The 14806-nt window shown below is 40.0% G+C and overlaps 1 protein-coding gene across 1 annotated transcript in view; it reads right to left on the minus strand.

Annotated features, from left to right (window-relative positions):
* The window catches only part of LOC124777210 (exostosin-3-like), a 195102-nt gene that overhangs the window by 33843 nt on the left and 146453 nt on the right, over positions 1–14806 (minus strand). Inside the window, exons 8-9 of the mRNA XM_047252525.1 lie at positions 11008–11132; positions 2880–3028 (exon numbers count right to left, since the gene is read on the minus strand). Of these exons, the coding sequence (XP_047108481.1) occupies positions 2880–3028; positions 11008–11132 (274 nt within the window). The remainder of the gene's footprint in view (positions 1–2879; positions 3029–11007; positions 11133–14806) is intronic.

Raw genomic sequence — 14806 nt, forward strand, 5'->3', positions numbered from 1 at the left:
ATGAAATATATACAGAATTTTTACCTGTTTATTTTTCCTTTGACCTCATATCCTCTAAACTGGTGGGGAAAGACATGTCTATATATTGGGGATGTCAAATTAAACAAGTTTCAGCTGTCAGTTTTCAATCTTATTTTATTTGTCAACCGGGTCCAGCGTTTTAATGCGCCATCTCTAAAAAGACTGTAGCTATCATAGATTAGATTAGATTAGATTCAGCTTTCGATCCATAGACCCAAAAAAGGATTATTCCTATCGGTGTGGAACATGTCAGATAGTGTACCATAAAAACACAAAACATTTGAATGTAATTCTTACTACCCTATTCATTTGTCAGGACATTGTCGAAAGAAGTGAATACAGTGCAGTAAACTGGAACAGCAAATATTTAGAGAATTAACACCCCGTCAGAATGAAACATTGTTATGCACTATAAATAATATTCATAATAATCAATCAGATCCATTGTATGAATTTTTGATGCCATTTAATTTATTCAGGCTCATATTCTGATTGATTTTAGACTTCTGGAGATGGGTTAAGCCACTAAGTGAAATTGTGAAGGCACTGAAAGAATTCATGACAATTCATATTAATATAACCACTTTTATATAAAACAGTAGCTAAATGAAGTGTTTACTATTTGTGTACTAGTTCGCGTTAATCAACTTACAGTTTATATCTAAGTTTCATTTGTTAGAAAATAATTATTGTATTTAGTTTGAGCTAAGTCTCTGTAAGTAACAGAACGTAAGTATATGGCTGGATTCCACCAATATGGCATAACACTGGGAAGGGGGATGCACTGATAGCTTGGGATTGTAGTATGCACTGCCTCAGAGATGGGAACACGATATGTGGTAAGGAACATTTGCTCCATAAATGTTAATAAAGTTCAATTTTTAGTACATAGTGTTAAATACTCTAGGTCGTCACGTTTTCCTAATTTGTTCCGTGTACGAGTGGGAGCAGATACAAGGACAAAACGAATTTCCTACATAGGTATTGCTTTCGGACGATTGGCCAACATCACCGCTTGGCCAGAGGCACCGTCATTGCGGATGGTGCCTGCGGTCGTTATTTGTGACATAATTTGTTGTAATGAAAAAAAGTGGATTGTAATAACATTCAGTTGAGTTTATCTTCAGCCACGATAACGTGAAGTCATACAACGTTGCACATTGGATGTATGTGGTACACTGTTGTGTGTTCACTGAAGATAATAACTCTATGCCAAAAGATAAGTGATTTCATACTTTTACAACTCCGTATATAACAGGTGTGCCTATTTTGGAAAGGAGCACTGTCAATCGTATCATATAAAACACATCACTAAAAATTGTATGATATAGCAAATATCTGTGACTGTCATAAACTAAACTAACTGAATTCCTACTTTAGAACTGACATTATTGTGAAAGGGAGATAGCCCAAAGTGAAATAGTAGGATAAGAACATTGATGATAATCCTAATACAAAAATATTTCTGAAAGGAATTAAATTAAGAAAAAAAGATACGATCTGTGTAAAAGATGTAATGGCAGAACATTAGTGTCTTTAATACACAGGTACAATACCACAGCAACTAAAATGCATTGCCTCTAAAATTACGACAGATGGCGAATCCTTAAGACAGCATTTGTCCTTAAATACTGATTGAAAAGATTTCGCCTCGTGTCAGTGTGAAAGAGACAATGCATTCTAGAAAAAAATGTTGGGATCGACGAATGATGGTTCGTGGACGTCTTCACTCGATAGATAATCATATAGGTTGGCTTGATTCCAAGATAAAACTGAATTAAAAGCTGTTACTGTTGTCTTGGGATAACGACGAACATAAGAGAGTAAGGACTTGAAAGAGCAGTTGAACGGAATGGACAGTGTCTTGAAAGGAAGGCATCAGATGAACATCAACAAAAGCAAAACAAGGATAATAGAATGTAGTCGAATTAAGTCAGGTGACGCCGAGGGGATTATATTAGGAAATAAGACACTTAAAGTAGTATTTTGCTCTTTGGGGAGCAAAATAACTGATGATGGTCGAGGTAGAGACGATATAAAATGTAGACTGGCAATGGCAAGGAAAAAGTTTCTGAAGGATGGAAATTTGTTAACATCGAGTATAGATTTAAGTGTCAGGAAGTCATTTCTGAAAGTATTTGTATGGAGTATAGCCATGTATGGAAATGAAACATGGACGATAAATTGTTTGGACAGGAAGAGTATAGAAGCTTTCGAAATGTGGTGCTACAGAAGAATGCTGAAGATTAGATGGGTAGATCACATATCAAATGATGAGGCACTGAACAGAACTGGAGAGAAGAGAAATTTGTGGCACAACTTGACTAGAAGAAGGGATCGGTTTGTAGGACATGTTCTGAGGCATGAAGGGATCACCAATTTAGTACTGGAGGGCAGCATGGAGGGTAAAAGTCGTAGAATGAGACCAAGAGATGAATACACTAAACAGATTCAGAAGGATGTAGGTTGCAGTAGGTACTGGGAGGTGAAGAAGCTTGAACAGGATAGAGTAGCATGGAAAGCTGTATCAAACAAGTCTCTGGACTGAAGACCACAACAACAAGAAGAGAGTAATATCACATGTGAAAGGTCAGTGTTAATTTCACTGTTTACGTGCCGCCATCTTTCAGTTCTCACGAATGTTTGCTTCTTTATTTCTTGTTGTTGTTGTCATGGTTTACAATGTTCATTTGAATTAGGACAACACTGTTAACGGCAACTGATTTTTTCACATTCTATGAAACACCCATTACAAGCATTTAAAATTACAAGGTATGACTACAAGTGACTTCGTAGTCGATAACAAGTAAAACAAAATTACTACCGAAAATTGAATACTTTGGGTCAATATTACTTACTTTGACGGGAGGCTTTCTAGTGATGTGAGAAACTAGGAAATTCATAGCAATATCCTCACAATTCGTATATTCATCCACTTTGTCTCTTATTGCCTGAGGTAGCCAATACGTGTAAAGGTACGAGTAGTATTTGTGAAAAAATGCGGCACCTATAAATAAACAATTTATAACAAGTATGGTGAAATGATATGTGGTCGTCAGTAACAACCACTAAACACATTAACAAGCAACAAAGAATATGGTAAGTAACAGAGATGATTATCAAGAAACTGAAATAAAAAGTTTGTAAGTTAGGCATCTAAAGAAAAATACTTGGTGTCTTACACTTATCTGGGGCACAAAAACTGGGGCTCCTGTGAGTTAAATAATTACATTTGCTTGTTCTTCTTTCTCCAAGTGATACATAGTTTACAGTGTAACTTTTTGTTCGCTTTGAGGTTCTAAGAAACGCTGAACCACCTCAGCTGGACAAGAGCGGAGAAGAAAGCGTCAGGTCTCGCTAAGGGATCATTCTAGGAGCTTTTCCCCAATGTTACAGAAAATAGACAAAAACCTTACATCGCACTAGTTACAGAAGGATTTGACTACATCTCCTCCAGAATGCGTCTTCATTCTATTAACGTCTGTGCTTCTTGTTCACTTTCATTGTGGAAGCACAATGAGAAATTGTAGCGCTTTGCTTCTGAAGTAAAGCAAGTAGCCACAGGAGAGAACAGTAAAAGATTGCCCCCTTACAAAGCACACAGTTAATGTCTGTTTCGTAATTTTGTTGCAAGGGTAGACAACTATGCATTCAGACTGCACCTGGTGCAGCAAGAACCTTAGGAAGTAGATCCAGTATAGAGTGCGACATCATGATATGCGTGGCAATGAAGTGTCCTATACAATAGAACGGTTGATGGGTGCTGGCGCAAAAGTTCATCTAAGGAATTTTGTGAACAAGAATATCTACACAATTTGTGGATGTACTATGTGAAAGGAAATCGATTAAACATCTCAGTATTCTCAAAAAATTACAGAATTATGTGCTTTAACATCACAAAACGTTGTTGGACAATACTTCTTTCAAGAGAATGATTTACCAGTGGAGTGATTCTGGGTATTGTACCAAAAACTGAACTGGAAATATTCCTCTCAGAATGTTGGTAAGGAAAAATGGGTTTCTATATGACTATGTCTCCAAGAGGATGAGTCAATAGTTGTACCACGAGTCAATACCTGAACTACCTGCAGCAACATTTTGGTAAGAAACTAATTTGTTGTAGTACATGTTCTTGGTGCACAAGTCAAGTCAGATTTCCGTATGCCTCCTAGCTTCTCACAGTATCCACAGCTGATTTCACCATATGCAGGACAGACTGCTGTCCAGGTAACAAAATCAGACAGATATAGTGGCATTGCATTCAGTGATACATTGCCACCTACAATGAAATATCATTCTCAACACCTCTGTTTCCATTATGATTGATAAAGTGAGGTATAAACCAACATAGTCCTTCAGTATCAGTTGCTTACTTGCAGATATTACTGAGTGCATAGCCTGTAACTTTATTAATGTCGTTGACACATAACGAATTGGAAAATGTCACTTTTAATGCCCAAAATTAATAATGCAGGTTATAAAATTAAATACACTATGGGAAATAGATAAAAACGAATCGAAAATCAGTTAAAATTTTTATAAGTTTGTTATAAAGGAAAAGAGCTTAATAATAAATGATAGAAGTCAGGTAGCCAACATACTTAATAATCACTACCTACAAGTATCTCTGAAAACTGGTATGGACAGCTCAAGAGATAAAGCAATAAAATACAAGCAAAAAGTTACACGAATGTCATATATACATGATTAAATGTGTTTTCCATCAGTACCTGGCGAAACATGATATAATATATCAATAAAGTATGCTCGGAATTTTTTCCCCTTTTTAATAATATATATATCATTAACTCCATTAAAAGCTGCTGTCAGAAAACTTTCCTATAAAGGTACCAGGACAGATATTAACTAGCATTTTACCTCTGGCTCAGCTCATCTGCACACAACAGTAAACCATTTACATAACAAATTTGGTTGAAATTGTTTCCATTGTGTATCTCTTCAGCCAGGAAGTAACCAGTTAACTCCAGAGCCTTTAACAAATCGAAGCCGCATGTGTAAAACAGCCTCAGACTTCTGATTACTTTATAAATCAGTTTACGTGTTACATATTTGACCTTGAATATGTAAGCAAAAAAGAGAGTAGAAGAGGTTTGAAACTATAATGGAAGTTTGTTGGAAGTCACTAAGTGCTCCCATTATCAAACATTGGGTGGGTGTAGTCTACGTAATATGCGTCCCACTTTAAAGTAAACTGGTTTCTCATGGTTCTCAATGTTCACGATGTCATAACTACTGAGCTATGTGTCACAGATTCATACATTTTGCAGGTACATTCGGTGGTTTATGTGGCTGCTGTGTGGGATATGTCTTGCAAACAGTTAGTAGTAAAGAAGTAATAAATTAAAACGTCTTGCCTAATGTAACAATTTTACTGTATGAACTGAGAAAATGTAGTACGAGATAAGGAATATTTAACATACATACATGGATACAGGTATATGTATACATCAGATACATTGCAACATCTCTCTCTGTCCCTCTCCACGTCACCCCTCTCTCTAACCTCCCCCTCCCAAATCTGTCAGCACACCTTCTCCTCAGTCTTCTCTCTGTCGACCTCCTCCTTGCCTAGTCTCTGTCCATGTCCTCCTCCTTTCTCTCTCCCTGTTTCCTTCTTCTCATGCCTTCTGTCCATCTCATCCTCTCCCCACACGCTGTCAGTTTCCTCATGCCCATTTTCTCTCTCCATCACCATACTCTGTCTATGTCCATTTCCTCATACGCCATTTTTGTGCCCACATCCTTTTCCTCCCTCTCACTCTGTCTGTCTCCAGTGTCATCCAATTTTCATTCTCACCCCACACAAATGGGGAGGTGGGAGGGGGGGTGGTGATTCGTACCGCAGAACTTTTTCGAGACAATAAATAGTATTTGTACCAAATTTGGCTGAAATCGATCCAGTTTCGATTTTTTACAATTCGTCATCATATTTTCACTGCTTACCTCTTTGCTGAAGGCGTGGGAAAAGATAGTTCATGCTAAAATTGTAACACAGCTATCTCTGAACAAAATACTTAGTCTGTCTCAATTTGGATTTTAAAGGGGTTTCTCCATAGAGCATGCCACTTCTCAATTCACAAATTATATTATACAAAATTTAATCGAGGAGCTACTGCGACCTAGTCTTATTGGTGACTCGTTAAAAGCTTTTGATTGTGCAGTTCACTCTATTGCCCTATAGAAGCTTAAATATTATGACATTCAGTGTTCTTTTTCTAAAAGAATATTTGAGTGAACTCTCACACTAGATATAATACAGCGACAATTAATGAAGTTTTCAGCATAGCTGATTATTTATTTCACTATAAAACTACATTGTAATTAACATTAGGTAGCATTATAACAGTTTCAAAACTGACGTCAAGTCATGGCTGCTGTAGGCTTCAAGCCTTCCTACTTTACTGTTGGTATCAGTAGCAAGATGACTGCATTTCATATAGCAAGAGCATAAGTGACCCATAGGCTGAAACAACTGGAGTGAAGGACCAAGAAATTTAACGAACATCAGACTGCTGACTGTAGCAGGATGGAGCGGAAACCCACGTTCACATTCCTTAGTAAATATGGGAACACATTTCACTGCATTGAGAAGAGGAATGGAGGATGCTGGCATTTTCTTCTCCGTAAAATGATTCCGAACCCCTATAAGCATCCGTCTCTCTGGAAGACGAAAACGCAGACACAGGGTTTTTATACTTGTTTCACCATATGTTACTCCAGGATTTTCCGGCCATGCCGGTGACTCCAATGCTCCCACACATTCAGAGATAGTAATATATTCTGTTTGCAGAAGATCGCCATCCATCCACTGTTTACACTATCATAAAACTGTTGGGCTTAAGACTCTTGTTTTGTGTTCGCCTTTCCAGCGTTATTCATCTGAAGCTCAACTCTTCTACTGGGCTTAACAGAAATGTGGACCACTGCTCATTTTCCGTTATTCGAACACCAACATCACGTTTCTGATATTCCGTTGGACAGAATGCACTGTCGTGTCCCGTGACTCTAAATCGAAGCTTACGTCTATAATTCTTGAAGGTCTTTACACCTTAGAGCTACGTCTACAATGAAATCAACTTAAGTGATGCACATGAATAAATCTTCGTACATATCTCGGTCAATTGAAGTTCTGCTTTGATCGTCTTTTGCAGGTGTGAAGTGAGCAACAAAAGCTATAAACTGCAAACACTCACACAACCAACAAGAAGGCAACTACATGTGAATAAGCAAGCACGCCGTGTCCCTTGTGTCAGCGCACTCACTGAAGAAGAATGTAGACTCGCTCTCTGGCTGCCAGCGATTAAACTGTCGCTGTCTGATCGCTGCTGCTTCGAAACGTTCTAAACAGTTAAATATCTCGCTTTTACCATCAAAGACTGTCCTGGTAGCGTTCATATAGCAATGATCAACATGAAAATATGTACACTATGTGACCAAAAGTATCTGGACACCTGGCTGAAAATGACTTACAAGTTCTTGGCGCCCTCCATCGGTAATGTTAGAATTTAATATGGTGTTGGCCACCCTCAGCCTTGATGACAGCTTCCACTCTAACAGGCATACGTTCACTCTGGTGCTGGAACGTTTCTTGGGGAATGGCAGCCCATTCTTCATGGAGTGCTGCACTGAGGGGAGGTATCGATGTCGATTGGTGAGGCATGGCACGAAGTCAGAGTTTCAAAACGTCCCATAAGTGTTCTATTGGATTCAGGTCAGGACTCTGTGCAGGCTAGTCCATTAAAGGGCTGTTATCGTCGTGTAACCACTCCGCCACACACCGTGAATTGTGAACAGGTGCTCTGTCGTGTTGAAAGATGCAATCGCCATTCCCGAATTGATCTTCAACAGTGGGAAGCAAGAAGGTGCTTAAAACATCAATGTAGGCCTGTGCTGTGATAGTGCCACCAAAACAACAGTGGATGCAAGCCCCCTTCATGAAAAACACGACCACACCGCAACGCCACAGCCTCCGAATTTTATTGTTGGTACTACACAAGCTGGAAGACGACGTTTCACCGGGTATTCACCATAACCAATACCCTGCCATCGGATGGCCACAAGGTGTACCGTAATTCGTCATTCCACACAACGTTTTTCCACTGTTCAATCGTCCAATGTTTACGCTCCTAACACCAAGCGAGGCGTCGTTTGGCAATTACCGACCTGATGTCTGGCTTATGAGCAGCCGCTCGAGCATAAAATCCAAGTTTTCTCACCTTCCGCCTAACTGTCATAGTACTTGAAGTGGATACTAATGCAGTTTTGAATTCCTGTGTGGTGGACTGGATACATGTCTGCCTATTACACATTACGACCCTCTTCAACTGTCGGCAGTCTCTGTCAGTCAGCAGACGAGTTCGGCCTGTACGCTTTTGTGCTGTACGTGTCCCTTCACGTTTCCACTTCACTTTCATGTCGGAAACAGTGGATCTATGGATGTTTAGGAGTGTGAAAATCTCGCGCACAGACGTGTGACACAGGTGACCCCCAATCACCTGACCACGTTCGAAGTCCGTGAGTTCCGCGAAGATGTTTTTGGGGGTGCCCGTATACTTTTGATTACATAGTGTAATACATTCAATGAACATCTGCGAAATAAATCGTTGGCAAACTACATTGTAAAGGAGTTACTTTGCGGACAGAAACGTTTATGGGAAGTCATTCCCCAGCGTTTCCCCAGAAGATAAAAACTGATGGCATTGAAGACCTTGACGGTAACAGGCTTTCATCCTATCCTACGTAAATTAAGTAGAGAGTCACATTAAGAATTAACGTGTGTACACAGTGAAACAAGGTGTACCATAGTGCTTGATATTTAGTTCACGCTTGTTTTTGTTACATTTGGATCTACTGGCATCATACATTAAATACTTTTGAGCGGCTTTGGATGGAAAACATGGGGATCTGCGTCAGTCACAACAGTGGAAGTAGGTATTTCAATAATAATCATGATTTCTGCGATCTTTCATGTTTTCTCATCGACATAAATTACTAAGAAATCGGAGTGGCTCGTGTAGGAACCAGTGTGGCTTCGTCACATCAGGGGCCAGATAATCATTCTACAAAATGTATTCTTCGGAACATCGGGCGAAGGCGTTTATTTTGTCCAGATCAGGCTTTGTTGTTTCAAGAGTTATGAGAAACTATACACAATCACATTTAGTGTTCCTTACAGTTCTCGGAATTAACAATCCAAAAAATGAAATGCATAACAATTTCATTCATATTCCACACGTTTCTCGTCAGACTACTGAGTCATAGTGTAAGCCAGTAAGATGAGTTTTAATATGCGTGAAAAATTAAATGTTTCAAGAGTGTGAGACAACTGAACAAAATAACGAACAATGAGAACTGTACTCATGCCCCGCCTCCCCATAGTACAAATATGATGACAGTAGCCAGGTGTTGGAAACACATACTGATTGAGTTAGGATTACCAGAACATAATTCGGTGTGACTCATGCCCCGCCTCCCCATAGTACAAATATGATGACAGTAGCCAGGTGTTGGAAACACATACTGATTGAGTTAGGATTACCAGAACATAATTCGGTGTGACTCAGAGTAAAACAACTTTAAATGTGTTTCAGTGAGTTTTTGTAGTGACTAATGTTATAACAAATGTCGAAAATTAGCACAATGGTCGACAGCTCACTGCCAATATCAGGGTATCAGGACGCTCCTTGTTTGACGTAAAATGACGCCCCTTGTTGGGCGGAAAATCTGTGGTGTATTCTCTCTCTCTCTCTCTCTCTCTCTCTCTCTCTCTGTGAGTGTGTGTGTGTGTGTGTGTGTGTGTATGTGTATGTGTGTGAGGTTATGTGGCTGCTACTAGCAGTCTTGTTACTAATTCCTCCTCTGAGTCGGCAATTATGGAATGTGCTTAAGTTTTCGTGTATCGCCAGTGAAAGAAGTCTAACGAGATGCAGGTCTTGCAGTTCCCTCCTTGTGTAGTGCTCCTAGTTAGGTATCGCGATGGTCACCCAGGCAACAAAGCTGTTTACTGGCTCAATATCAACGCCAAAAAGTCACAACTGTACGTTCCTCAAATCAACTTTGGTGTAGTGATGCCTGAAGGAGGTACGGATTGCTTTTTTTTTTTTCGTCACGGGCACTCTTACGAATCCTTAGTGTTAACTCAATGCATGTTTCCTGCGCCTGATTGCTTAACGAAATGTATTTCTTGTTAGTTCACTTGTGTTACAAGAAAATACTGATGCCTTTTCTGGTGTAGCCTCTCCTCTACAGAGAAGATGGATATTATAATTTCCACTTGTCATATTATGTAAATTGGAGGGTGGAGAAAGGAAAGGAAAGGGAAGGAACTGTTGATGTCAGCTGGATCTGAACTTTATACGGAATCAGCGGCGACGAGTGAAAGTGTCTGCCAACCAGGATTCGAACCTAGGCTCAGCTGCTTTTAAGACAGTTGGGTTAAGCACTGCTCCACACAGACACAGTGGTTATCGCAATTGCGCGGCGACCTGGGCATGCCTGTCGGGCGACCCACATCCTCACCTAGCTTGCAGCTATGATAAACACTGTGCCCAGGTGGCGAATTGCTTAACGCAACTGCCTACTAGGCAGGATTTAACCCACATGCCTAGTAAGCAGGAGACACCGGGCTCGAATCCTGGTGTAGCACGCATTTTCACTCGCCGCCGCTGAATCCACATGAAGTCGCCATGCAGCTGAGATCAATAGTCCCTTCCCTTTTCTTTCCTCTGTCCACCTTTCACCTTCAATTTACATAATACGTATCACAGATGCTGATTCCAAGTGTGGTCAGTCATATACTAGCTAGACATAATCTTGTAACTGTGGCATGTTTACCACCAACCCCTCACCCCTCCTGCATTTACTGGCAACATGTGTTTATAGTCATCAAATTAAGGTCATATTTAAACACAATCAGTTACATTAGCTCGTTTCTCTTAACTGCCCTCTTAGACTAATGCTGCTTACCTGTAAGAACCATAGAGATTTCACAGGAGGGGTAGGGATTGTACACCCATGCACTACGACTCCGATCCCAGGCGTGGTAACGTGAAGGAAAGCCGACTATCCGGTCTCTTTGTTCCCTCCACACTCTAAGTCGTGTAATAAAAAGACTTGCATCAGTAATTACAGTAACCACATAACGAACAGCTATGTACAAGCATCAACAGATGCTCCCAGCATTCAAATACACGAAACTTAAATAGGTAAAAAGAAACATATTTACAGGAATATAGCTCTCATCACAGAAAGCTTAAACAAACTCAGTAATAAAAGAAAAATGCAAAAATATCACACATTTTCCAATTTATTCCCCATACTGTCACCACCAACTACGTTAAAGTAAAGAAACTATTATTCTGAAAGATTAGGAATTGCTGTATGTTGTTAAACCTGCCCCCACCCTTTCATTTCTTCTCTTCATATCTAAAGCTTTGTTAACCAAAACTCTGTGTCTCTGAAGACAGGTCAGTTTTCATCTTTCGCTATATTTCTGTCTGCTTCTCAGCACTTCTGGTTTGTTAGTGATGATTCGTGGTAATATGGGGTGCCCCAACGTTATTCGTGGTAATATGGGGTGCCTGAAAGCTATTCACTGAAATTAATACAGAATCAAGAGAACATAAAAACAAATGTATTTCCTTATGGTGCATATTATCCCTTGAGGTTTTCCTTTTATTCATCAGACATGTTTCGCTGAAGTTTCAGCATCATCAGTGGTTTTTTTTTTGTTATTTTCTGTAGAACAAGGAAAATGCTTTTAACTATTTATACACATATGAATTAAGACAGTTTTTAGACAGTATTTACATATTTCAATAACAAACAAAATGTGTAAATACTGTCTTGAAATCTCAAATTTATATACGTACAAGCAGTAAAAAGCGTTTTTCCTGTTTTATAGAAGATAATAAAAGCTCACTGATGTTGCTGAAACTTCAGAGAAACACGTCAGGGAAATAAAAAGAAAACTAAAAGTTGTATTTTGTTCAAGGTGGACCCTCTCCACATAAAAATCATATTATCCCTGATGACTATTTCTAATGCTAGGAGCGATTTTCGCAGAAGGTAGTTTCGGTAGGACTGACGAGGACATCGGAAAAGTCATTGAATGGCAGCCTGTTATGTATTATTCAGAAATAATGCAGGGAGTGCTACATACATGACTCATGAACTGGGGGTGGAAATAATTAAAACAAAGTCATTTCTCCCTGCAGCAGGATCTTCTCATGAAATTTCAATCACCATCTTCTCCTCGGAGTCAGAAATCATTTTTTTGGCGCCTACCTATATAGGGAGAAACGATCATCATAGTAAAATAAGAGAAATAAGAGCTCACATGGTAAGATTTAGGTGTTTCTTTTCCCTGCACGGTGTTTGAGAGTGGAACAGTAGAGAAGCAGCTTATAGTTGGTTCAATGAACTCTCTGATAGGCACATAGTTGTGAACTGCAGAGTAATCACGTAGGTGTAGACGTAGCATGCTAATTACTGCAGTGGCATTCACAGAAACTGGTTCGAGCGCACCCATTGGCCTGTGTGCACGCGGTATGTCATCAGACCATTGATTGACGTGCCTCTTCGAAGGCTCCTGGCACGTCCGCAGTGGTACCAGCAGCGATGGCAGTCCTAGCGACGAGGTCTCCTCCTGTTTCCACAACGGTTTCGTGCAGCAACTGTTTCATATGTCTACAGAGGAAGCAATCCAAAGCCTTTCCTGTGTACAGGACCTCGGCCAGATGTATGATGTACAGGGCAGGCTGTAGTAAAAATCACTATGCGAACTGAATGGGTAGGGCAAAATCTTCAGGTGCTATTGCTACGAAGCTCTGAAGATGGAAAGGATGAAGTTGCTGGTCACATAACAGCTTCGACACAAGACTATGTCTGACGCCAAGGACGTGTGCAATACGTCGTGTACTTGTTGACGGAGTATCTTCAACACGTCCCAGAATCTCTTTTTCCATTTCGGGAGTTGGCACTGTTTGATTCTGACCCGTATTTGCATACTTGCACGGAAAGTGCCAATTTGAAGTAGCAGGCGATGCAGCCGATCGCATGTCTGGTGTTGTGGAAGCCTCGTTTCGGAAAGCGCTCTCGATACTCTCTGACTGCCGCTCGTCCGCTTTCATTCACAGAGCAGCATCCGAAATACATGTCGGCCATTTCGACGTACCTAAAATACCCCGTGTTCACTGTTGTTCACTGCAGTTTTGTATGTCAGTACACATTCCTAGTTAGCTACACCAACACAATAAATAACGTCAGCACCACTAACCAAACGTTCCCTAACATTACAAGCTGACATCAGGGACCATACGTTCTATACCGAAATATATTTGTTTTGAAGTTCTCCATCTCCTGTATTAATCCGGACGAACACTTTCGGAACACACTATATACATAGTAATATTTCATCTAGGATTTCCCATCGAATTTTAATGTTTAAAGGGTTAAACTGTAATTACTTTTCATCTAACAACCTTAAATTATGAGTTATTTCGTGACCAAAAGAAATAATTGGATGAAAAGTAAGATGTAAATTTATCTTTCGTTTTATCGTTAATTACAATCTCAGACGCCTAATTCCACCGCCCACATTCTATCTGGTCCTATTACAAGTACTTATTTACAAACCCAAAGAAAGTGAGTAACTTGTCGTTTCCACTGCTCGTAGTAGACACATCAGAGCTTGTGCTCCAACTGTAATGACCATCTCATCAATAGGGCGCTAAAACTTAATCTTACTTCCTACGATAAAATGGGAGAAATACACAACTCACGTTCCATGCATATTCACTGTGCCATCCGTAAAAATATGAACAAAACAAAAAGTTACATCTGTAGAGTTACGTTTGACACCAAACTAAAGTGTCTGTTCATCATGACTTACATAATCTTATTACTATTTTACTTTGCAACTTGGGAAATGTGATATTTTCTCATTCCTTAGGATGGAAAGTTTTATTCTCTACATACATAAACTTTATAAAATAAGTCATAAATTGCAACACCAAAAATTGATTAACGTAGAGTTATGAAATTTCGGAAATACATTTGTCTTGGTAATATATTTAAGTTATTAACATTGCAAGATCTTAGGTTAATGTAAGTGCGACTTAAGCCAATGGAAATTTGAAATGCTGGAACGTTAACAACTGGAGTAACCTCCAGAATATTGAATGGAAACATGAAAACATGTATGCGTTGTGTCGTACAGGTGCCGGAAGTCAGTTTGTAGGATGGAGTTCCATGCCTGCTGCAACCAGTCAGTCTACACGTGGACGACAAATGTTGTTTGTAGATGAAGCTGGAGTTGTCGTCCGATGATTTCCCGTATGTGCTCGTCTAGAGATAGATATGGTGGTTGAGCAGGCCAAGGCATATGGACGAGCGTTATCGTGTCGGGAAACCCCACTGGAATGCTGTCTACGAATGGGAGCACATCCGACCAAATCACGAGGCTAAAGCACATATTTGCAGTCAGGGTGTGTGGGATAATCACGAGAGTACTACTGCTGTCATGCGAAATTGCACCCCAGTCCATAACCCAGGTATAGGTCCAGTGCGTCTAGCACGCAGACAGGTTGGTTGAAGGCCCTCAACTACGCTCCTTATAAACAAGACACGACCATCACTGGCACTGCTTCATAATCATATTTCGTCCTAAAACACGGCAGACCTCCACCCTGCTGCCAGGGAGCTTTCGCTTGACACCTCTGAAGTCGCAGTTGGCGGTGGTTTGGAGTAAGTGGGATGCACCCTA

The sequence above is a fragment of the Schistocerca piceifrons genome, chromosome 2 (assembly GCF_021461385.2).
Source record: "Schistocerca piceifrons isolate TAMUIC-IGC-003096 chromosome 2, iqSchPice1.1, whole genome shotgun sequence".
Taxonomy (NCBI): domain Eukaryota; kingdom Metazoa; phylum Arthropoda; class Insecta; order Orthoptera; family Acrididae; genus Schistocerca; species Schistocerca piceifrons.